General features: G+C 39.3%; 1 protein-coding gene across 44 annotated transcripts in view; it reads right to left on the reverse strand.

The window, feature by feature from the left end:
- PLCB4 (phospholipase C beta 4) overlaps window positions 1-23150 on the reverse strand; it is a 409930-nt gene that overhangs the window by 128003 nt on the left and 258777 nt on the right. For all 44 annotated transcript variants that reach the window (XM_074004800.1, XM_074004802.1, XM_074004805.1 and 41 more), the window contains 3 exons: window positions 16882-16962; window positions 16040-16099; window positions 15069-15212 (listed from right to left, as the gene is read on the reverse strand). Coding sequence is in view for 32 of the 44 variants with exons in the window: in XM_015457802.4 (XP_015313288.2) it covers window positions 15069-15212; window positions 16040-16099; window positions 16882-16962 (285 nt within the window). In the remaining 12 variants the exon portion in view is untranslated. The remainder of the gene's footprint in view (window positions 1-15068; window positions 15213-16039; window positions 16100-16881; window positions 16963-23150) is intronic.

Consider the following 23150-nt stretch of genomic DNA (forward strand, 5'->3'; position numbering starts at 1 on the left):
TGAAAATTCACACACACCCCACTGCATGTGTCGAAGTATTCGAAAGAAATTTACAGGTAACATAAAAGCAATGTAGGCACCCATAGTGAGGTTGGGTAAGAGGGTATTTCAAGCCACAGGAAATTCAGGAGCTGGTGATTTCCAGCAGGGAGCTGGCCCAGAGGAAGACTGTTGGAAGTTACAGCTCCTCCTGCTTGAAAAAGTTCTGGTCTGGAAGATCTGGGCTTCTTGGGATAACTCTTACTAGATGATTCAGTACAGAAACCAGACAGAGGTCTACTTCTTAGAATTGCGGTACATGATCAGAACATGGGCCACTACAGAAACCAGACAGAGGTCTACTTCTTAGAATTGGGGTACATCAGAACATGACTTGGGCCACCAACTGCCCAGTCTAGACCTAAAGACCAAGGCCAGAGCCAGTAGAGCAGCAGGAGGAGCCAAAAGCTAAGGGCCAGCATTCCCAAAGCCTGGGTCCCCATTCCCACAGCATTTGGTCCAGGTCTGAGGCCTTGGAATTATAAAATCCCAGCAGCAGAGGTGGAGAGTGAGAAGCTGATGGTACAGGCGGGACTTGACAACTGAAATGAACATTTTATCTTTCTAAAGTATTCATCTAGGTCACTAAATCCAGGATAAAAACCCAGGATAGAAAGCTACATCAGTGAGCCTGTGATAATGACTGACAGCAACCTACTCCTGAAACTGGTGGCTAAAAAGCAACAGGAGTTTTGCCCCCCCGTCAAAATTAGAAAGACAACCCAATATTAATTTCAAAAGCCCTTGGGAAGTCAGTAATAATCCTCATAAAGTTTTCAAATTCTAAAAGAGAAGAATTGAAAGGGGGAAAAAGAGAGCAACTGGGTTCTCTTTTTCTTGACAGTCTGAAGCTGCAGAGTAAAGTTGATGAAAGTGAAAGAAATGTATTAAGTGCCATATGATTTTTAAATCACCCTCAGAGCATGCTGAATGAGTATTTGAGCAAGAAATAAGCTGCCATCTATGAATATGGGTGGCTGTGTTTGAAAGATAGAACTGAATGGGTGAGGATAATATTTATACATTCCTAGACAATATTAAATCATATGATTCTTTCACCCTCAGAGCATGGTGAATGAGTATCTGTGCAAGAAATAAGCTGCCATCTATGAGTATGGGCGGCTGTGTTTGAAAGATATAATTGAATGGGTGAGGATAATATTTACACATTCCTAGACAAAATTAATTTAGTCCCAGAGAGTCAAAACAGTGTATCAGCCTGGCTGGTTATCTTAACAACACTGGCCAGTTAGGTCAAAAAAGGCCTCTAAATAGCCACAAGAAAGAAGACGACACCTGCGCTGTTCTTGGTCATCACTCAGAAGCTGCAGTCCCAAACTTTCATACCAATGGCTTTCTTTGTTAGCATTCCTTAGACACAATTTTTGCATTGCCTAAGCCTGATTCTATATATTAATAGATACCCTGTAGCAATGTCCTATTGGATCTATAAAATCTCATCACAAATAATTGCATCTATTTCCAAATATCTACTACAATAAATATACTGTTATGGACACAAAAGATCAGGAGAGAAAAGTATATACATAGAGTATACTTACATTAATGCCTATATTCACTTGTGCTTCTGATTTTAGATATACAACACATGATGTTCTTTAGTGTCTGAAAGTCTGCAGACCAACTACATTCCTACACCCCCAGAAATCTTTCAAAAAGAAAATAAGACATTTGGTTTATTTTATGTAACATTATTTGGCATCCAAATGGAGAGCTCTAAAAGAATGGAGGGATTTTAAAATGTTGAGAAAACCAAAAGCATTATCTTATGCCAGTCAGCAACCATCAGTTTTTTGACAGCATACTTTTGGTCTCAACTCAGTCAAATTTGTAAAATTCTGTTGGTATGGGATGAGTAAACAGCTGGTGAATTAAAAGGTGTTCATAAAGTTGTTTCTTTAGTTAATGGCCTGTATTTATAACCCCTACGGTCACATTCTTCCTGACATGTACCTGTTGACAATGTTGGCAAACTAAGTCATGCCAAAGTAAATAATATTTCAACTTGATGACAATCCTACCTGCTTAGCCTGAGATCAATATAATCAATAAAGAAGCCTTTGTCTAACTCTCAACTAGGCAGCATCAACCAATTTAGTTCAGGCAAATCAAATCTATAGGTAATTCTATAAGCTAAATAGGACTTTCAATATAAGAGCTACTAAAAGGAATCTAAATTGGTGGGCTTGAGTTTCATGACCTGGTTCTCTCTCTTTTAAGGTAGTCGCACCACACACAGCAGAAAAAAGCGAGGAGCGAAGACAAGTGGAAGTGGAAAAATAGGGAAAATAAATAGAATATTTATGGTAAATATGAATAAATGAATGCTTAGATTACATCATTGTTTTGATACTTCTAGAAAAATATTGAGCTGAATAATGCCTCTACAACATAATTTACTGACTTTTCTTAAGTACCACACTGGTTCTGAAAGATTTTAACGGTGTCACATAAAAAAAAAAAAAAAGTTTAGGAAACAGCTGAATAGCTTTCCTCCTTGCTGCGATCCACGTAAGAATAATACTTCTTCTGAAAGTGCTACCAAAAAGAAACCTGTCTAAAGGCTTTCTCATGCTTAGCTGACCAAACAACCCCCTTTATATGTGGACTTTTTAAAGGAATCCTTTTTTCAGGCCACTAATTCGGGAAGTACTACTGTATGACTATAGCTCCCACAGATAATGATCTTAAAACATTGGCCTAAAACATTTGATCACACAGTGTTACAGGTGAAAGGGGCTGTTCGTCCCTGCCTGCCCCGTTTTTATATGGATAAGCAAAAGAAGCCAACTGGTTGCACATGGTGGCTCACGCCTGTAATCCCAACACTTTGGGAGGCCGAGGTGGGTGGATTACTTGAGGCCAGGAGTTTGAGACCAGCCTGGTCAACATGGTGAAACCCGGTCTCTACTAAAAATACAAAAATTAGCCGGGCATGGTGGCATGCACCTATAATCCCAGGTACTTGGGAGGCCAAGGCACAAGAATAACTTGAACCTGGGAGGTAGAGGTTGCAGTGAGCTGAGAACACACCACTGTATTCCAGCCTTGGGGGACAGAGTGAGACTCTGCCTAAGGGAAAAAAAAGAAAAAGAAAAAGAAGCCAACTGTGAATTGCAGCACAGGGTGGTGGTAGAATTCAGGATCTAGAGCACTAGAGACAGCCACTGCCTGGGTCCAAAACACCACTTACTGGACGTATGGCCTTGGAAAAGTCAAGTTACTCAACCTCTCTGGGCGTCTTTATTTGTAAAATGAGGATAGTCATAATACCTGTCCCACAGACTTGTTGTGAGAGTTAAATGAGATAATACATATCAAACACTTTGAACAGTGTCTGACACAGAATATAAACTATTTTCCAGCTGCTGCTGCTACTATTATTAGTATTATTAAAGGCCAAGAAATCTTTTCCATTAAGAGCCAGATAATAAATATTTTAGGCTTTAGGGGCACATGTTGTTCTCTGTTGTTTAGTTTTCCTGTTTTTTTTTTTTTTTAATTATTTTATTTTATTTTATGAAAGTCGCTTCAAAAATGTAAAAGCCATTCTTAGTGCATTGGACATACAGAATCAGGCTAAGGGTTGTGTTCAGCCCATGGCCTGCACCTGCCAACCCCAGATTATGATCATTAAATTACTGGCTCCAGATCATAGAGCTTGGAGGCAACAAAGTCTCATGTAATACAAGGGATTCTACCCACCTCTTCATACCATCCATTTTTAAATTTTGCCACACAGATGAGAAAACATACAAATACATGTAGGCCCATGTTAGCATACATTATGTTCCCAATGGCAATTTTTTGCTAGCACTGGAAACTGGGGCTATGTGGAAAATGGAAAAGCAATTTAAAGTCAGTGACATTTTTCTCTCCCAGGGGCCAAAAGGTGAAGTACAAACTTCACATTATGCTTCTAGTGCAATTAGAGTAATTCATTTTGCATTCCCTTGGTGGAGTCATTTGATAACACTTGCAACTAGGACAAAATGAGCTCCTCGGGGCTGGGCCTAGAGTCTCTTTTTATGAAACCTGTCAAGTTCATGAAATGCAGTGGTGAGAAAGGCTCCAGCACTGAAAACTATGTGCCCCATGAAGAGCACAGCATTTCAAACACAACTGTGAAGGAGGCTGGATGATTTCTAAAACAGCAAGAGCTGAGCGCCCATGAAAATTCACCTCATGGATCATGGGGATTTGCAGTTACATTGAAGCCTAACAAAAAGCTTTAATTTAAACAGGAAAATGCATATAATAAAATGCAGTATATTAAACAGCATGAGTCCAACTACATATAAAAAGGAAATTATGTGGGTAATAAAAAGACACATTAGAGTGGTTATCAGCGCCGTGGGGAGAGGGGACGGGGAGGAACTGCTTATTGGGCATGGGGTTTCCTTTGGGGGTGATGAAAATGTTTTGGAAGTAGGTAGAAGTGGTGCTTGCTCATCATTGTGAATGTACTAAATGGCACTGAATTGTTCACTTTAAAATGGTTAATTTTATGTTATGCAAATTTCACTTGAATTAAGAAAAGACACAGAAGAGGAAATGCACTCTAGGGGATGTTTAGTTTCTTTTTCTTTTACTATCCTGTACTTTCTACATAGAATGTAGTGCAACTACTCCTCTATCATGAACAATATTCCTTTAGCATTCAGGAAACACCAGTCAACAGTATAAAAACATACTGTCCATGCAAATGTTTAAATGACCTTGTCAACATGGTCAGTGCAGTTGCAGAGAACCTGGGAGCTAAGCGGAGGCTTGAGGCTTCTTTCATCTTTGATACTCTCATCCCAGGAAACCACTTCACTGATGCAGGTGACAAAATTCCCTGAAAACAACTGCAAATATCCTCTAGCTTCAGCTGCATGTTCCTGAAGAATCATTTTGACAGGAAGCTTTTAAGTAAGTCCAGCACTAAGAAAAATGACAGCTAAAAATCCACATTTAATTCCTTATGAAAGTAGGGAGTTTCAAAAAACAAACAAACACACATAGACCTTTTCAGGATGTCAGAGGCCTAGAGATGTGCCACAGAGACAGAACAGAGCTCGCCCCATGGACAAGCCCCTAACGATCCTGAGTAGTATATGATCTCTCTCCTATTGCATCACCCATAGCAGGACATGCAACTAACAGGTTCTTCAGAGAAAAAAATTTAAACAAATTCATTGTTCCTTTTTCTCCCTGACCCAAAGTAACCAGGCCCTCAATTTCTGATTAGCTGTATCATCATACTCCTAGTTAATCAGAATTAGAATCTGGTCTCTATTTTAGCTTCTCTAACTTTACCCAGGAACAAAACTTCTGGATTCCACATTAAATGTTTCTCAGATCTTTCCTTGTTGTGTAACTGATTGAAGCCAAGAACAACTGATTTTCTTGCATTCTATCTCAGGATCTCTCAACCTTTAATGTCCACAGGAAATACCTGGAATGACTTCTCTCACCTCTCCAACCACAAAGCCTCCTATCCTAGTAGCTGACTCCTGGTGTCATGATGATGTAGTCCAGGTTAAGCTTATCTAGGGATTTCCATGTGTATACAAGTGTCCTGTCAAGGCAACTAACCTGGACTTCCTTTGCTCCTGGTATACTTTATTTTGCAAAGAGAGTCCTTCCTTAAGTCTTTTTTTTTTTTTTTTTTTTTTTTTTTTTGAGATGGAGTCTCACTCTGTTGCTAGGCTGGAGTGCAGTGGCATGATCTTGGCTCACTATGACTGCCACCTCCCGGGTTCAAGTGATTCTCCTGCCTCAGCTTCCTGAGTAGCTGGAACTACAGGCATGGGCCACCAGGCCTGGCTAATTTTTGTATTTTTAGTAGAAACAGGGTTTCAGCATGTTAGCCAGGATGGTCTCGATCTCTTGACCTCGTGATCCACCCGCCTCGGCCTCCCAAAGTGCTGGGATTACAGGTGTGAGCCACCACGGCTGGCCAGTCCTTCCTTAAGTCTTATAAGAGAAAGTGACTTCAAAGGACACAAGGTGCAATTCCCTTCTTTTACAAATGAGGATTAAAAAGATTAATATAACTGAAATGATCTGTCCAAGTTCAGGTTTCATCAAAAAAATAATTATTGGATGAATAGCTGAATGAAGAAATAAAAGAACAAAGATATCTTTCATTTAAAATGCCAATAAGGGGAACACATTAAGTCAGTATTAGCATTCACTTTAGTGCAAGTGTGTTAACGCCACATGGTGCCCGATGTCTATAGCTAGGGTTCTAAATGATCACAGACACCTTTGTCATTTTGCACAATGTTTAAAAAATGAGTTGTCAACATTTTAATATCAAGAGATTTCATGTAAAAAAAACCCACCTTAGTATTAAATGAACAAGAAAACAATCTAGAAACCTCAGGCCCATGTTTTGGTAGTTGAAAAACCAGCTGGAAATAAGTGAAAGTGCCTCCCTCAACAGCATATGTACACTCTGACTTGCTAAAGTCCACACCCTCCCGTATTTGTCTTTGCCTGACACCTTCTCAGCTATTCACATCATCTCCCTGGCTCCCGCAGGTATCTGAGTTCACAAAATCTGGTCTAAAGGAACTATCACTTTTGGTGATGCACAAATAAATAATTCAGAGTTCAGAGAGAGCCATCATGGATGAGACACTGAGGTAGCAGCTGCTAGGACAGATGGTCTTGTAAGAACAAATGAGAACTGAGAGGCAAGGAAAAAGGAGCCACACAGGAAAAAGGTGGTCATAGGAGGCCCCAGGAGATGGATCTCACCAGCTCCACAGATTCTCTGATGACCACAGCCCATGTAAGGCAGAGATGGATGGTCTGTAAATTCAACCCAGCAATAGAAATAACAATAAAATCCATTATCTTTATTTGGCAAAAAGAAAACTCTTAGGTGGGATAGGGCATTTAAACTTAAGAATATGCACTCAATTATTTGCTCTGATTCACAGCTCTGCACTCCGGACAGCTTCTTAATGCCCCCCTCTCATTGATTTGTTTCCAATGATCTCAGAAGGGCTTCAAGAAAAACAACTAACAAGAAAATGTCAACTTTCAGTCTTGGAAACATGAAAAAAAAAAAATTAAGACAGAGACCTACACACTCATCCCACACTTGAGCCTCAAAAACTGTTGAGGCAATGTGGTGAAGAAGCTTTTATTAATTAGTATACTGGGGTTTGGTTGATCAACAGGCAGTTCAGATTTACAATTTAGCTGCTTTAGTATTCAGCAGGCATCGGCTCACTTGAGCCTGGGCAGTGGACCACTAACTTAATGTAATTTCTTCAAGGCCCTCTGCAAGTAAAGCAGGATATAAATGCTAGTGATTGAGCTTTTCTGCATAACAGTGGTTCTCTAACTTGAGTGTGCATCAGAAATCACCTGGAAGGCTGGTGAAATCCCAGGTTTCTGATTCAGTAGGGCGGGGCATGGCCTGGGAATCTGCATCTCTAATAAGTTCTCAGGTATTGAGAGCCACTGGCCTATACAGTACAATTAAAACTAAATTTTAAGAAATGCAATAGCACTTCTAAGAAGCCCCCAGATGAGGCTGAAGTCTCTGATCCCTTGGGGTAATGCTGTGGTTGAGTATCAGTAGAAGAACTGGCTGCAGGGCTTGGAGGCTTTGCAGGATGTTAGCAAAGCCAGCAGGACTTAATTTAAATAGAGACTCAATTTTTTTTTTTTTCCCCAATGACACAAAGAATAAATTCCTTCTCCTGGAACCATTGCAGTAAGTCTTCCACTCAACACAATTCGAGTTTAGCAAAGCAATTTTGACATTCAGCCCAATTTGTTAAAGTAATATTTTATGACTGGTAACAAATGACCTGACTTTATCTTTTTGTATACAAAAGAATACATAGTATTTTTGTAATTCAATTTCTATAGTGGTTATTCACATGCTTATGTGATGACTTGATTACAAGGCATAATTTATGAAGTTTGCCAAATATTTACAAACCTGCATAAAGTATAATGAGCAGTCTGGTCTAAACTCAATCCCAATCTTTGCATTTTGAACCTCGTAATAACAGCTTATTTTTTGTAATCAAAGGAAAATTCAACTTGGTATAAAATAATAGACTTATTTATGGAGATGTTGAATGAGGCCTGCATTTCCATCTTACATCTAGTGACTCTGTGATTTCAGTTTGCTGTGCAGTGCCAGCTGTAACTTATTAATGAAAGACATCTGAACTGCCTTCAACTTGCTAGACACCGAAATCCTTCGAAGCTAGTTGTATTCTGAGCGAGGAGAAAAAACAAAAGAAAACGTGAGAGGAAATAACATTGCTTTTCTAATGAAATTAATTTATTAGAATGCTCAGTATTCAATTATTTGTATAGCTTCTTGTAGAACAGTGAGCAAAAAGATGAGAATGATTCCAGAATTTAAAAAAAAAAAAAAAAAAGAGCTTTACAGTTTGGAAAAAAATGGGAAAACAGCTTCATTTGGCTGCATTTATTCTTTTTTTGAGACAGAGTTTCACTCTTGTCGCACAGGCTGGAGTGGAGTGGCGCAATCTCAGCTCACTGTAACCTCTGCCTCCTGGGTTCAAGCAATTCTCCTGACTCGGCCTCCAGCATAGCTGGGATTACAGGCACCCGCCACTACACCCGGCTAATTTTTTTTTTTAATTTTTAGTAGGTTGCATTTATTCTTAAATGTTTTAAGCTTTATGACATATAAGACTCACCTATTACTGAAAGGCATACTAGGTTTGAGGTAAATATGACAGCAATTTGTTAGTAATTCTTTTTAACAGACTGTTGTTCAGGAGAGGAAATGAAAGCTAAATTTTCTAACTGTAATGACAGGAAGGATTTAGGTAAGCAGGAGATATAATGATCCAAACTGGAAAGAGGCCAGGACACCAGGGTCAAAACCTCCAGTCTCGTCATGGATTCTTAGCAGCAGCCCTATTACATCCTGAAATGTGACTCTAAAAATAACACACGGGATCCCAGATTTTTGTGTTCCCTTTAGACTATCATTGAATCACATTTTCTCAGTCTTGTTGTCAAAGGATCATCTTCCTAGCTGTTCTAACAACTAAACTGTACAAAATTGAGGTGTACAACATTAAGGATTATACATCTTTATCACCTGGGTTGGAATTCATTTAGTCAACATAAATATCTCAATAGAACAGGTACAAAATTGAGGTGTACAACATTATGGGATTTACTGATTTGAGCTATCTCCCCGGGACTGCATTTGCTCAGGGCACAGGGCGAAGTGGGTGCAGCATATAGAGCATGAGAAGACCTAGTTTTAGGTTGAACTCTGGCCCAGCTTGCTGTGTGGTCTCCGTTCCTTTACCTCTCTGGCTTCATTTTTCTCATCTGAAAAATGAGGTGAGAAGCCCTCTGTCCTGCAGACAGAGGAAGAAAATAAATGAATAAATGGATATTATGGTAAGTAAGTAGTGTTAAGAAGAAACATAAAGCAGGAAAAGGAGTGAGGAAGTGCTGAAGGCTGGTGAAATGGGACGCTCCTGCTAAGGCAATTTTCCAGCAGACACATGAGGGCTGTAGGGGAGAAAGGTCTGTGTGAAACTGGGAAAGAGGGTGATCCAGACGGAAGGAACAGGAAATGCCCAATCCAAGAGGCTAGAAGAAAATGCACAGGAGGAAAGAGAGAGATTAAGGTAGAAAGGGGAAGGGAGGTGGGGATGATATCTAGCGGGGCCTTGGAGGGTTCTGAGCAGTGGAGTGATGTGATCTGAATTACATTTCAAAACATCCCTCCATCTGCTGTTTTCAGACTAGACTAAAATGGGCATGGCTAAGGCAAAGAGACCAGTTAGACACCTCCTGGGGCACAATAGGGAAGACATGATATTGGCCTGGACCACTGTGTCATGATGATGTTAGTGAGGAGCAGCTGGATTCTGGACACCTGCTGAGGGTAGAGCAAACAGTATTTGTGAACAGACTAACATAGGATGTAAGAGGAAGGTGTTCATGTTCTCTGCAACTGAGAGCACATCTGTTGAGATGAAAATGACTGTGGCAGAAGCACGTGAGAAGAGTTGAAAGCTTTGATTTGGGACTTATCGGTAAAGGAGACAGGTATATGGAACTAAGCACAAATCTCCTAAACAGGTAAGAGTGGCAACGCAAGCTTATTTACTCTCAAAGCAGAGAGAGAAGGTGAAGAAAAGACAAGGTGAGCTACCAAGGTGTCTCTTATAATGTTACTATCTTTTACTGAAAAAAGCACAATCATATTTTCAGAGTCATATGCACTGGAGAGTATTTTGTATTTATTTAAAATCCAATCCTGAGAAACTCAGATTTCAGACAATATTTCATTGACTCTTAAAGCACCCACGCGAATAAGAAAAAAACTATCAGAGACCCTCTTTGAGAAGTAGAAAAATAAAGAAGGGAAAATGGCTTGCCGAAAGTCAGGAAAGCTTTCTCCATGTGGAACGTGGTCCTTGGTATAAAAGACACTAAGTTCAAAGTTGACCCTTTTGCCTAGATTAAATGTTGGGTTAAGTGAGTTATTCTGAATGGTCAGATCTTAAGTGTAATCAGAGCCTAGGAATTAAAAAAAGACTCGTGAATCTACTCATAAGTAAGTTCTATACTAGAAACTCACTTAACTTGTATTTCACTTGTCAGACCAAGGCTCATCAGGTGTTCATAAGACAAGCAAAATACACAGATTGCCCAGGGAGTGCTGGATTCTCCCAGCCGGCAAGCTACTTTCTAATATTTTGTACCCTTTTGCTCTCACCTTGCATGTCTATCATGAGTTACTTATGTTTGTTTTCAAATCTATTTATTGTCAGTTGTCATAAAAATTACATAAACCAATGATTGGATCTTGTGGAAAGAAAGAGGGTTGTCATTTCTCTAGGTGAATATTTTGGCAAGATTTCTTTAAAGGCAAGTTGCTAAAAATATTTCTCTCAAATTCCGTGTAGACAAGATAACTAAAAGATTAGGGAGAAAAGTCACAGAACTGTAGGATTTTACATTCCATTGCACTCTGCCCAATGAGTGTCCTTAGTCTCAGATCCACTTTAAAGAAACCAAACTGGCTATCTGAGGCATTAAAAGTATAGAGAAAAAAACAAAAAACAAAAAACCAAAAAAACCAAAAACCGAAAACATAAAACCCACTCAATAGACCCATAGTTAATGAAAAGGCTTGTCCCTAACATTAAAAGATTAGTCAACAATAGAACAACATTTATATGCTTTAAGTTACAGTGTTTAAGGTATATATGAATTAATTTTAAAAAATGATTACTTCCTCGAATTGACTCTTGTGATAAACTGACCAAAAATGCAGCTTCTCATTGCATGGGCTAAGTAAGAGGGCTGTTAGTATACTTCATGGCCCCATGATTCTAGGCTCCTAGGATATACTCACGTTTGAGTAGAACCACTCACTGAGTCACAAACAATATTTCATGTACCCTGGGAGATCTCTACATTTCTCATGGACCCAATTTGATTTATGTATCCTGCCATTATTTTGAACTGAGGTAATTATATCTATGTGTATTTCATATGAAGCCTTTCACTTTGATGGCGTGTGTGTTCTACTAGGAATAGAAACACATAGAAAGGAATAGAAATAAAACAGTGGTGATGGAGAAAATGCTGTCAATGCTGAAAGTGGTAAATATACTTATTTTAAGTTTTGAGATAAGGAAGTAGGTAAGAGTATCCACATGCATGTATATTTGGTGAAAAAATGTACTCAATATTTTCTCCAAGTGTCAATCAACCAAAAGGACAATGCACTGTCCAGTTTGGACAATGAGATTTATATTTATTTATATATTATGCTATTAATGAAATTCAATGTAATAGTTCCCAGAAACTGAAACACTTACTTTCTTCAGTAAGAGCATGCTCAAATAGTATTGAGTTTGAATAAAAAAATCCAATACAGGCCGGGCGCGGTGGCTCAAGCCTGTAATCCCAGCACTTTGGGAGGCCGAGACGGGTGGATCACGAGGTCAGGAGATCGAGACCATCCTGGCTAGTACGGTGAAACCCCATCTCTACTAAAAAAATACAAAAAAAAAACTAGCCGGGCGAGGTGGCGGGCGCCTGTAGTCCCAGCTACTCGGGAGGCTGAGGCAGGAGAATGGCGTGAACCTGGGAGGCGGAGCTTGCAGTGAGCTGAGATCCGGCCACTGCACTCCAGCCTGGGCGACAGAGCGAGACTCCGTCTCAAAAAAAAAAAAAAAAAAAAAAAATCCAATACAGAATTATTTTTTAGCTCTTACTGGCCAGCTGCTCTTAAATTTCCATGTAAATGATATTAAGAGAAAACCTTCAAATCTTACCTTGAAGTATACATCCCCCCACTCCCAACCCTCAAACATATACCACTGGTCATGGAACAACATGGATTTGAACTGTGTGGGCCCACTTATACATGGATTTTTTTTTTTTTTTCAGTGAAAGTTACACCAATGTGCCTGCTTCTCCTGACTCCACTTCCACCTCCTCCACCTCTGCCAACCCTGAGACACCAAGACCAACCTCTTCCTCTTCTTCCTCCTCCACTTACTCAATGTGAGGATGATAAGGATAAAGACTTTTATGATGATCAACTTCCACTTCATGAACAATAAACATATTTTTTTCTTCCTTATGATTTTCTTATTAACATTTGCTTTTCTCTAGCTTACTTTATTATAAGAATACAATAGGCAATACATACACCATACAAAAAGTATGTGAGTTAACTGTTGATATTATCAGTAAGGCTTTCAGTTAATAGTAGGCTATTAAGTTTGGGAGGAGTCAAAAGTTACACATGGATTTTCAACTGCACAGGGGTATGGTACCCCAACCCCCACATTGTTCAAGGGTCAACTGTACATATCCACAATCTACTCAAGAGTATGTTTCAGAACACGGTTCTTAGAATGGGCCAAGACTAACAGCAACCAAATTATGGAAAGCAAAAACATTATGAGATGTACTGATTTGAGCCATCTCCCCAGGACTGTATTTGTTCAGGGCACAGGGCAAAGTGGGTGCAGCATATAGGGCATAAGAAGACCTGGTTTTAGGTTGGACTCTGGCCCAGCTTGCTGTGTGGTCTCAGAGTTCCTTTACCTCTCTGGCTTCATTTTTCTCATCTGAAAAATGAGGTGAGAAGCCCTTCCTAAGGTCCATTTCCAACCCTAAAATTCTGTGCCTCTGTCATCCTAATAGCAAACACATACCGAGGGCTTTCAACGAGAAAGGCAGTACGCAAAGTGCTTCCCATGTAATAACTCATGTAAGCCTCACAATCATCCTAAGAGCAGATATTCTGGTACTGTTCCCATTTTACAGATGAAGAAAATGAGGCGCAGAGAGGTCCAGCTGTACATCTGCTTCACACAGCTAGGAAGGGGACGAGCAAGGATTTGAACCGGGGCAATGTGGCCCCAAAGCCCCAATATTTGAGCTTATACTGCATAATCCTGTTTCTTGTAATATGAATCGGTAATTAAAGAAGGAGTTGATCTCAGCAGAGTAATAAAAGAACTTAAAGACACTGCAAAATCTGTTCTCTTGAAGTGAGGTGACATGAACGATCGCATAAAACCACCACAATAAGGACAGAACCAAACACTCTTATGTGACATGGAGCATCCATTTCTGCCTCCAAAGTTACAAACCAGGAGTTCTCAAACTTCACCATACATCTGAGTCACCTGGAGAGTCTTGTCAAAAATGAAGACTCAGGATCAGAACATCTGGGTGGGCATGAGAGTCAAATATGTAACAAGCTCCCAGGAGGGGTCAGCACTTCTAGAATGAGGACCATACTTTGTGAGTGAGGGTAATAGAGCTTTGATGGTGTAGGGGTCAACAGAACTCAATTCTGCCATAAGTCATCTCTGGATTCATGGTTAAGTTTTGTAATCTCAGTGTCCTCAAATAGTCTTCCCTGTACATTTCCTTTTAGCTCTAAAATTCAGTATTTCTAATGATATTAGAAATTCATCCTACACTGAGTTTCCAATTATAGGGTTAATGAGAGGACAAAATGCCTCCCCATTCCCCCAAACCCTTCTCTGCAGTGGAAAGTGAAGGCTTAGTCCTTTTCACACACATTACAGAAAGATAATGGGGGCGCTGTACAGAGGTAAAAATCACCCTGTAAACACGTGATTAGCAGAAAAAATATTTAAGAGGCTTTCTACTTCTTTGAGAAGTCTCTTTGAGACTCACTTGCCAGGGCAATGGTATGTTGGGTATTAAAAGACTGATCTTAACCCAATATTTTAATAACTTATTGGGAGGGGGAGTTTGGATTTCTTAGCCATCCAGACCTGCACTGCCTACCCAGTATAGTGGCCATTAGCCATATGAAGCTATTGAACACCTAAAAGTGGTTAGCCTGATTTGAAAATACACATCAGATTTCTAAGACTTAGTATGAGCAAAAGAATGTAAAATATGTCACTAATAAATTTTATATTGGTCTCCTATTAAAATGACAATATTTTAGGTCTACTGGATTAAACAAAATATTTTATTAAAATTAATTTTACCTGTATCTTATTACTTTTAATACATGGCTACAAGAAAAATTTAAATTATATATGTGGCTCACATTGCATTTCTACTGAGTGGTATTGACCCAGACCTTTGTTACTCAAACTGTAGTTGTCAGATGAGTAGTATCCATGCCACCTGGGAGCTTGTTAGAAAAGGATCCTCAGACCTATTGAATCAGAATCTGCATTTTAACAAGAGCTCAGGGGACTCTGGTATACACACTCAAGTTGGAGAAGTGCTGGACTCGTTTTTCCTCCAACATATCATAGTAGGTATTTGGGTTGCTGGCCCACAGGAGTGACATGCTAAAAGGGTACTGTGCTTGCTGATTTTCTACAGAAACATGTCAGCAAAGCAATGCTACTTTTTAAATTATCATACAATTTAAGTATGTAAAAATATAGCACACATAAAATTAAACACACAACATATATACATTATGGGGGGGGGGGAAGAGAAGAAGGCCATTTAACTGAAGCTACCTTAGTTACTTCTGGATTTTCAGCCACCATGTAGGTAAAACTAATGTTCACTAGATCTGTGCCACTGCAGACACAAACTATCCGACCTTCCAGATCATTTTCTGATTTTCCAACAGCTTCAAGAGCAGCCAAGATTTTGGGATCCTGTATAGAGGTACACAGATAGAAAAAAAAATAAGTTAGATCACAGAGCATGGAGGAAGAAACTTGGTAAAAAGCAACCACATTTAATGTAAAAATACACATAAGGGCCCAGATACTTAGCGTTATTCTAAAACCTGTAGAGGTGAAATTTGTAACACTATATATTCCTTGAAATCAACTGATAAGAAAGGTATTACAAATTTTTTGGTTGGGGGAGGTACGGAGTCTCTGCTCTGTCACCCAGGCTGGAGAACAGTGGCGCATTCTCAGCTCACTGCAACATCTGCCTCCCTGGTTCAAGGGATCCTCCCACAGAAGCCTCCTGAGTAGTTGGGACTACAGGCACATGCTAACACACCCTAATTTTTGTAATTTTTGTAGAGACAGGGTTGCACTATGTTGCCCAGGCTGGTCTCCAACTCCTTGGCTCAAGGGATCTGCCTCCCTCTGCCTCCCAAAGTGCTAAGAGGTGTGAGCCACTGTGCCTGGCCTAAAATTTTTGATTTAGAAACTAGATGTGAGGGTCTTTGTTTAGAGTTTTGATTGTAGTTGTTGGAGGACCTGGAATATGGCAATAGGATAGAAAAGCCTTTTATTAGGGTCTGCTTGTCCACAAAGCCTCTCTCTCAACAGAGGAGAGTCACAGAGGTTTCATGTGAATAAATATGGCATTACCACAACCAGCAACCACATGTTATTCTCAAAACTGAGATTAAATGTTTTAAGTAGCCTGGATACAAAGAGTGAACTTTTTATCTCTAGAAGCCATGGCCATTTCCAATATAAGTAAATCCGTGTTTAGAAAAGCAAATACCAATCACAGGTACCTTTGGTATGGCTCCCGACCGAATACTGTTGATGAGGGAGCATTCTAGCACCTGTCCTTCCTGAAGAGAGAGAATACAACACAGCAATGAGCTTAAATTATGCCATACCTATGATACAGGCAAAGTGCTTGGCAAAAATTTCTGATGATGAAGGCTGTGCTTATTACAGTCAGGTTGAAGAGGGAATTAAAACCATGTAACAATAATTATTGCAAATAATCAGAAATAATCAAGACCCCAAGTATTCCATTTCATATATACATATATATGCAATGCTAAATATAAAAATGTTTCTAAAATCTGTTACTTTTATATATAAAACATTGTTAATAATCATTAAACATATGTGTGCACATGAAATATGAGAAAAATGCTAATTTTTATATAACTATAATTCTTCTTTTCTTAAATTCAGCTCAATTGTTCATTAAATGTGGACACTGTACCATACATCAAATTAAGTCCCAGGGTTTAATGAGATGAACACACTTTTAATGTACCTTTTAGATTTCAGCTTGAGCATCTCTTCTTCTGGCAGATTTCTTTCTAACTCCCAAGATTAAATTAAGCTCTTTGACAATCCAGTGTTCTCTTTCGCAACATTCAATGACTTGTAACTTATCTTTTAATGCCTGACTTTGCTCCTAGACTGGAATCTATGAGGATAATGTCCTTAATCATCACTGTATACTTCAATGCCTGGCACATGCAGGTGCATTTTTTAAAACCTTGAATGAATGAATAAGGGTAGGATTCATCAATAGCGCTCAGTCTACTTGTTGAGAAACAAAATGGTTTAAACCACAAAGCAGAAAGAACAACTTGCTGTTCTTGGGCCATACCTTGCCTTCACTTTTCCATGTCAGAAAGAAGCCAAACTCATCCACTTTGAAGAGGCAGTTGGGTTCAAACACAAAGGATTCCTGTCAAAAAGAAATGTGTTGATCTTCATGACTCATACCATTTTGAATCTAATAAAAATGCAAATATTGTTGAGCTTCTAAACAAAGGCGAATTAGAAATCACTCTTTTACATCTAATATCCACAATTCTTATTGTATTATGGAATGTTTTCATTTTGAAAATTCTTTGCTTTCATTTTTGTATTGTAAAACTCATCAATTTAATAAAACATCTCGCTCTAGGATAGGTTTAAGAACAAAGCATACTGACTGAAGGCGTGAAAGTCATAGAGAAGAAAGTTTCCTTAGTATCTGAAAGAAGGATTCCCAAGTTCTAGCCCACTGATGTAAAAAATCAGGAGATAAATTATTTTTTAAGTCACTGGTTTTTGTTTTGTGTCTTTTTCTTTTTCTATTCTTTTCTTTTGTCTGTAAAATCCAGCATTCAGTTATTTGCTGAGATTTTTGCTTTTTTATCTAACCTCATTTGGTGTCCTGTAAAGCAGGTCTTGAACAGGCCCGAAAGCTAAAATGTAGGTGCTAGACCAGCAGCATCAACATCAGCTGGGAGCTTTACTGAATTGCAGAATATAGGGCCCCAGCCCAGATGGACTGAGTCAGAGTCTGGGGGGGATGGGACCCAGCAATCCCTCTAGAAGATTCCGACACACACGAAAGTTTGACAACCATTGCTTTGAACTTTGACACCAGAAACTCAGTGAAAGCTACAGAATCAAGTTTGAATAAAGAAGGAATATTAGCCAAATTCAAGGCATCAGAGCAGCTGTGTTACACTTGCCAATCGACTTCTTGTCTTACTAGAGCACCATTATGCTTAGGAACGAGAGGAAAGGTCCATGTCAATGAGAGAAGAAGGGTGTCTGGGAAATGAACATAGATGCTCTGTGCCCTCTGACTGCATTACACCAATACTTAGCATCCACACTTCAATAAATCTACATGTTCTTTTCATGAGCTGAAGAAACTGGCTTCCTAGATCATTTCAATGCCAGCAATTAGGAACCTGTCTGGCAAACATGGATCAAGGCAGTGCCTTAAAACAAATAAACAGTAATTACAGGATTAAGGTTTTAAGGGCCGTTCAGACTCTTAGTTTCTGTTAAAAATTACTGTTAAAATTTATATTTCTAAATTACAGCGGAACAACAACAATTATCAAGGTAAATCCAATGTCAAGATACTAGGCCATCATAAAGTATTCCTAGGGGTCCCTGAACAAAGCAGCCTTCAATTTGGGTAGTTTTCTGGCCGATGAAGAATGTACCGTATGTATTTACGTATTCCAACTCTGTATCAGGCGTGTGCTCTGTACTGCTGTCACTGCCATGAATAACACCAAAGGAAAGAGCATGGTATGACCTTTGCTTTTGGAGTCAAAACCCAGTTCCACCATTTATTATGTACTTTCTCCCAGAAAGACCCTTTCTAAATTTCAGGATCCTTGTCTAACAAGTGGAAGTAGTTCCACCTACCTTTTGGGTTTATTGCTGGAATTAAATGAGATGGTGAACATAAAGCATGTAACACAGAATTCCAATTCAGCAAGTAATAGCTCTACCAATAATACATGGTTCAGACTTGTAACAGTGGTAGCAAATTACTAACAATATGAAAGCGCCAGTATATGACATTTTGTGACCCTTCAAAATGGCATTTTTGGACAGTTCAACCTTTTAGAAAAGGCTTAACCCAGAAGTTGATACTTCAGCCTTCATGCCAGGCAGAATGAGCAGCTCTTGACCTCACATTAGAAATTTGTTTGGTGTGGCTAGAACACCTCAAGAGAGTGACGGGAGTGTGATGAGACATGTATAGAAGAGTTGTTTCATTGTAAGGGTCTTGTGTGCCACCTAAAAGGCATTAGCTATTACCCAAAAGGCCATGGCAGGTCTTATGTTGTTACTGACTAAAAAAATGAGAATTATCAACTAATCAAGACATGAGAATTAGCCCATTTCCAAATACATCCCAAGCAATATCCTGATGGTAATGAAGAATTTTGGTACACAGTGTCCAAAAGTACATCCTAAAATGGTATTTATATAGTAGACCCACAACGAATCAGCCACTATCATTACTTATGTGCACCCTATCACCTAATTCCAAGTAAGGATTTGAGATGACTCAAGAAATACAAATAATAAATAAGAATGGGTTTCCAACTTATTTTGAGAGTGAACTTTGATTTCCTTGGCCTCCTTAAATATAAAATTTTTTTCTTCCTTTCCCCGAGTACCCCTAGAGCTTGCCATTACCACCTGGACATTTCAATTCCTAATATCTCACTCTTAGAATTCCATCTGGTCCTTCTAGCCCCTAGCTCTATAGTTTGTTCTCCCCTCCTATAATTGACTTCTTTGCAAAGTCAAATATCCCTTTTGATTGTCCCTCCCAATCTCTCACGACCCACCAGTCCCTCCTCCTTTTACTTCCATCCTTATGTAGCTTATTTCCAAAGCAGCCCAATATTGCAATCACTCCCTCACAGGTGGTTCGGAACGTCCATGTCTCATTTAGTGTTTTCTTGGCCAAAAAACGAAATCTATTTTATGCACATTTTGTCACCAAACTTGGTGGTGAAAATCACAAAATGGAACTGTTGGACTTTAGTTTAAATTCAAGATTATAAACCTCAAATGGATAGTCAACAGTGACGTTCAATCTTATATTTCTTTCTCAACGGTTACCTACTCTTTGAGAGGATGAGTCCACTGCTTTTTTGAAACCTGTTCACATTCACCCAATTACAGTGCTTCATCAAAGTAAGGAAAAGCCATCAGGTGGACACAATTCTCTTTCTTTCCCCCAATAAAGCATGTTTTCCCCTGACAAAGTCAACCCCTCAGCATCTGCTCTAGATTCAATCTTCTTTAACCTACACAAGCACTTCAATCCTTCATTTTTTACCACCTAACACACATCAGCTTTGTTCTTTTTCTTCACTAGATCATTCCCATCAGCACACAAATGTGTTCTAGCTGTTCCTGCTTCCACTTACTACCCCATGTCCCTGATCCTCTTCAGGACATAATATCTTGGAAATACTCACTGTTCTCATTACCTCTCTTCATACCATCTGAGCAACTATATCTGGCTTCCATTTCTATCACCCTCTAAAACTTCTCTGGCCAGTCCAGCATGCTGCAAAATAAGGGTGCACACCTTCCTTTTCTCATCTGATTTGATCTCTGAGAGGTTGGTTATTCCTTCCTTCTTGAAACACTCTCCAATCTTGGTTGTGCTCCATTACCTTAATCTAATTTCTCCCCTTTTCCTTCTGTACTCAACTTTTACATAGTCCCAGGACTTGGTTCTGGGAATTCTCATTTCCACTGTGTTCCTAGATTTCATTCAATCTTGTGTCTACAACATCATCTATTTCCTGATGACTCTCAAATTTGTAATAGCAGCCCTATCCTCTCCCCTGTGAGTTCAAATATTTGCTATTTGACATCTCCACTAGGATGTCTTGAAATAAGTATGTCCATAACTGAATTCTTTATTCTCTCCCCTCTCTCCAAGTTTCTCCATCACAGTACTTCCTTAGTTCAATAAATGTCACTAGCATCTGGTCACTTATTGAAACTAACAGTCATCCTTAATTTTCCCTTATCTTTTCTTCTTACTTTCAGTAACAAGTCTACTTCTAAAATATTTTGAATATACACCCATTTTACTCCCTCTCCATCACCATCTTGGCCCAAACCAGTATTATCTCTCCCATGGATTGTTCTTCTCACTTCTATTCTTTCTGCTGCCCACAGGAACCTGACTGATTCTTTAAACTTTGAATCATTTCATTAAAACCATTCAATGGATTCCTATTATATTTAAGATAAAATCCCAACTCCTTACCATGGCCGAAAAGGTCCTGAATGATCTGGGTCCTTCAAATCTTATCTCATGCCACTCTCTGTTCACTTATTGAAACTAAGAGTCATCCTTAATTTTCCCTCATCTTTTCCTCTCACTTTCAGTAACAAGTCTCCTTCTATTTCTTGTTCACAACCATAAGAACTCTTTTCCTGCAACCTCTCAAGCTCTCTCTAGCATCAGGGCCTTTGCACTTGCAGTTCCTGCTGCTCAGAAGTCTCTTTCTCCTGCCCTTGGTGCATCAGGCTCCTCTTCATTCTACAGACCTTGTCTTCACCATCGCCTCCTCAGAGAGGCTCTCCCTGATCCTTGATTTAGTGACTAGCTCCCGCATCAGAATGCAACAACCTCCAAGAAGGCAGAGTCCTTGAAGCAGTCTTGTTTACCTTTGTGTTCTAGCACCTAGCACATCAAAAGCACCAACAAATTTACTTAAAAATGAATGAACAAATGAATTTTTTTTAAATAAAAGATTTTGCAGCAGGCCAATATGTAAAACAAATAAACAAGAAGTTGCTCAAATTGAGGGGGCTGCACCAGGCCCAGAACCCATCAAGGAAGTTCTTGGAGGACTGCCAAGGATAGAAGTGCATTTACAAGGGCACTGGTTGAGGCTGTCTGCCTGAAGGCAGGAGCCCCTTTTTGTAATGCATACAAACTCACATTCCAGGTTGGCGGTGACTTTGAGGCACCTCCTGGGAATTCCTATTGAACAAGGAGCACTGTTTGACCCTGTGAATAAATCATTTTCAAAACAGGATGAGAAATCTGGGCAAAGAGAAGAAAAATAAAGTGGAATAGTAAAATAAGGCCAGAGTAAAAGGCAGCTCTCAGAAATGCCTGTCATAAGGTCGTACACAGTTATAACAGAATAGCAATTTGGCTCTGGGCTACCTAGCAACAAAAGCAAAAAAGGGAAAAAAAATATTTACCAGGTGCCCATCCAGCTCATAAAATAAAAACATATCAGTTGTTAAGAGACGCAATTATCAGAATAGAAATTCTCCAGGGGGATCTTAGAATGAAACTCAGCTGACATTAAAGACCAGGCTCAAGACAAAACCCAAAATCAGCTCATCAACTGTGGCTGAAAGGTTCTCGGACCAAATGCTTCAAACCACCCATGAAAAATCAGATAGCAAATCTGAGGGATGAGAGGTAATCAGCTGAAAGGAACTAAAACACAATCTAATTTGGTTTCTCACCACCTCCTACTAACAAACATAATAACCCTACCCTCAAGTGAGTAGAGACACATCATCTCTAGTCTTTTTTCCCTAACAGCAGTTTAAAATTTCACATGAATCCCTCCTGACCTGAAAGTGGGCTGTGGCTCCCTGACCAGACTGAGGCCAGGCTATTGTGAAGTCCCATTGTTAGAAAAATCCTCCTCCAGATCTGGGCACTGCAGGGGAGATCATAAAAGAAAGCTGGAACGTTTCTCCTTTGTGAATCTATTTGTTTTGCAGTTAAATGGTAACAGAATTTTCTGGTAAAGAAACAAACCATAAGAGAACTTCCTGGGTGGGGGTGGGGTAAGCAGAATTTTAATTCTCATATTAGTTAAAATTCGTCAGTCACACCTTAGAGCTCAAGGACATGTTAGCTCATCCAGCCCAACTCTTCTTAGGCCACTAGAGAACAAGGCTAGAAAGCGACAGGAACACCTTTGTGAAACTACTAAAGTGGAGGACAGAGGGCATTGTTTGAGAGTCAAGAATCACTTTTGCTGGAGATCACCACTGCTAGAAGCTATTTCTGGCTCAGAGAGCCCCACTCTGAGGGGTTTGTGCCACTACAGGCTTACAGACACACTTCCCTCTCTTATCAAAGATAGAGTGTTTTTCACTTGTGTGTTATTTTTAGTATATTTTCCCCCACACATGCTGTTTCAACATAAATCAATATCACAACCCATCTTTCAAAGATTTCAAAGATTCAAGTTACTTTCAAATCAACTAAGATTAAAAATTTTTCCTTTATTTCAATTTTTAAAGTGATTCTCTTCAATAAAGTTTAATCCCCCCATAAGAAATGTCAGAGAGCTCAGCAGGCCAAATACTTTGATTGAAGTGGAGGAAATTCTTTGGATGGGGATACAGCTAAGTGGTAGTTGATTTTATTTTAACTGTGAGTTGTAGTTATTTCTTACCCTTTTTCTCTTGCCCTCTCTCCCACCATCGCTTCCCAAGTTAACTGCAAATGTCTGGATCCTTTTACTGCGAAGTTGGCATCTTCAAATAGGGTGTAGTCAAGTCTTATTACTAGCTAGGGACAGCTATTTCGGACTAGATCATAAAAGTTTTAACTGTACC

Source organism: Macaca fascicularis, chromosome 10, assembly GCF_037993035.2.
Source record: "Macaca fascicularis isolate 582-1 chromosome 10, T2T-MFA8v1.1".
Taxonomy (NCBI): domain Eukaryota; kingdom Metazoa; phylum Chordata; class Mammalia; order Primates; family Cercopithecidae; genus Macaca; species Macaca fascicularis.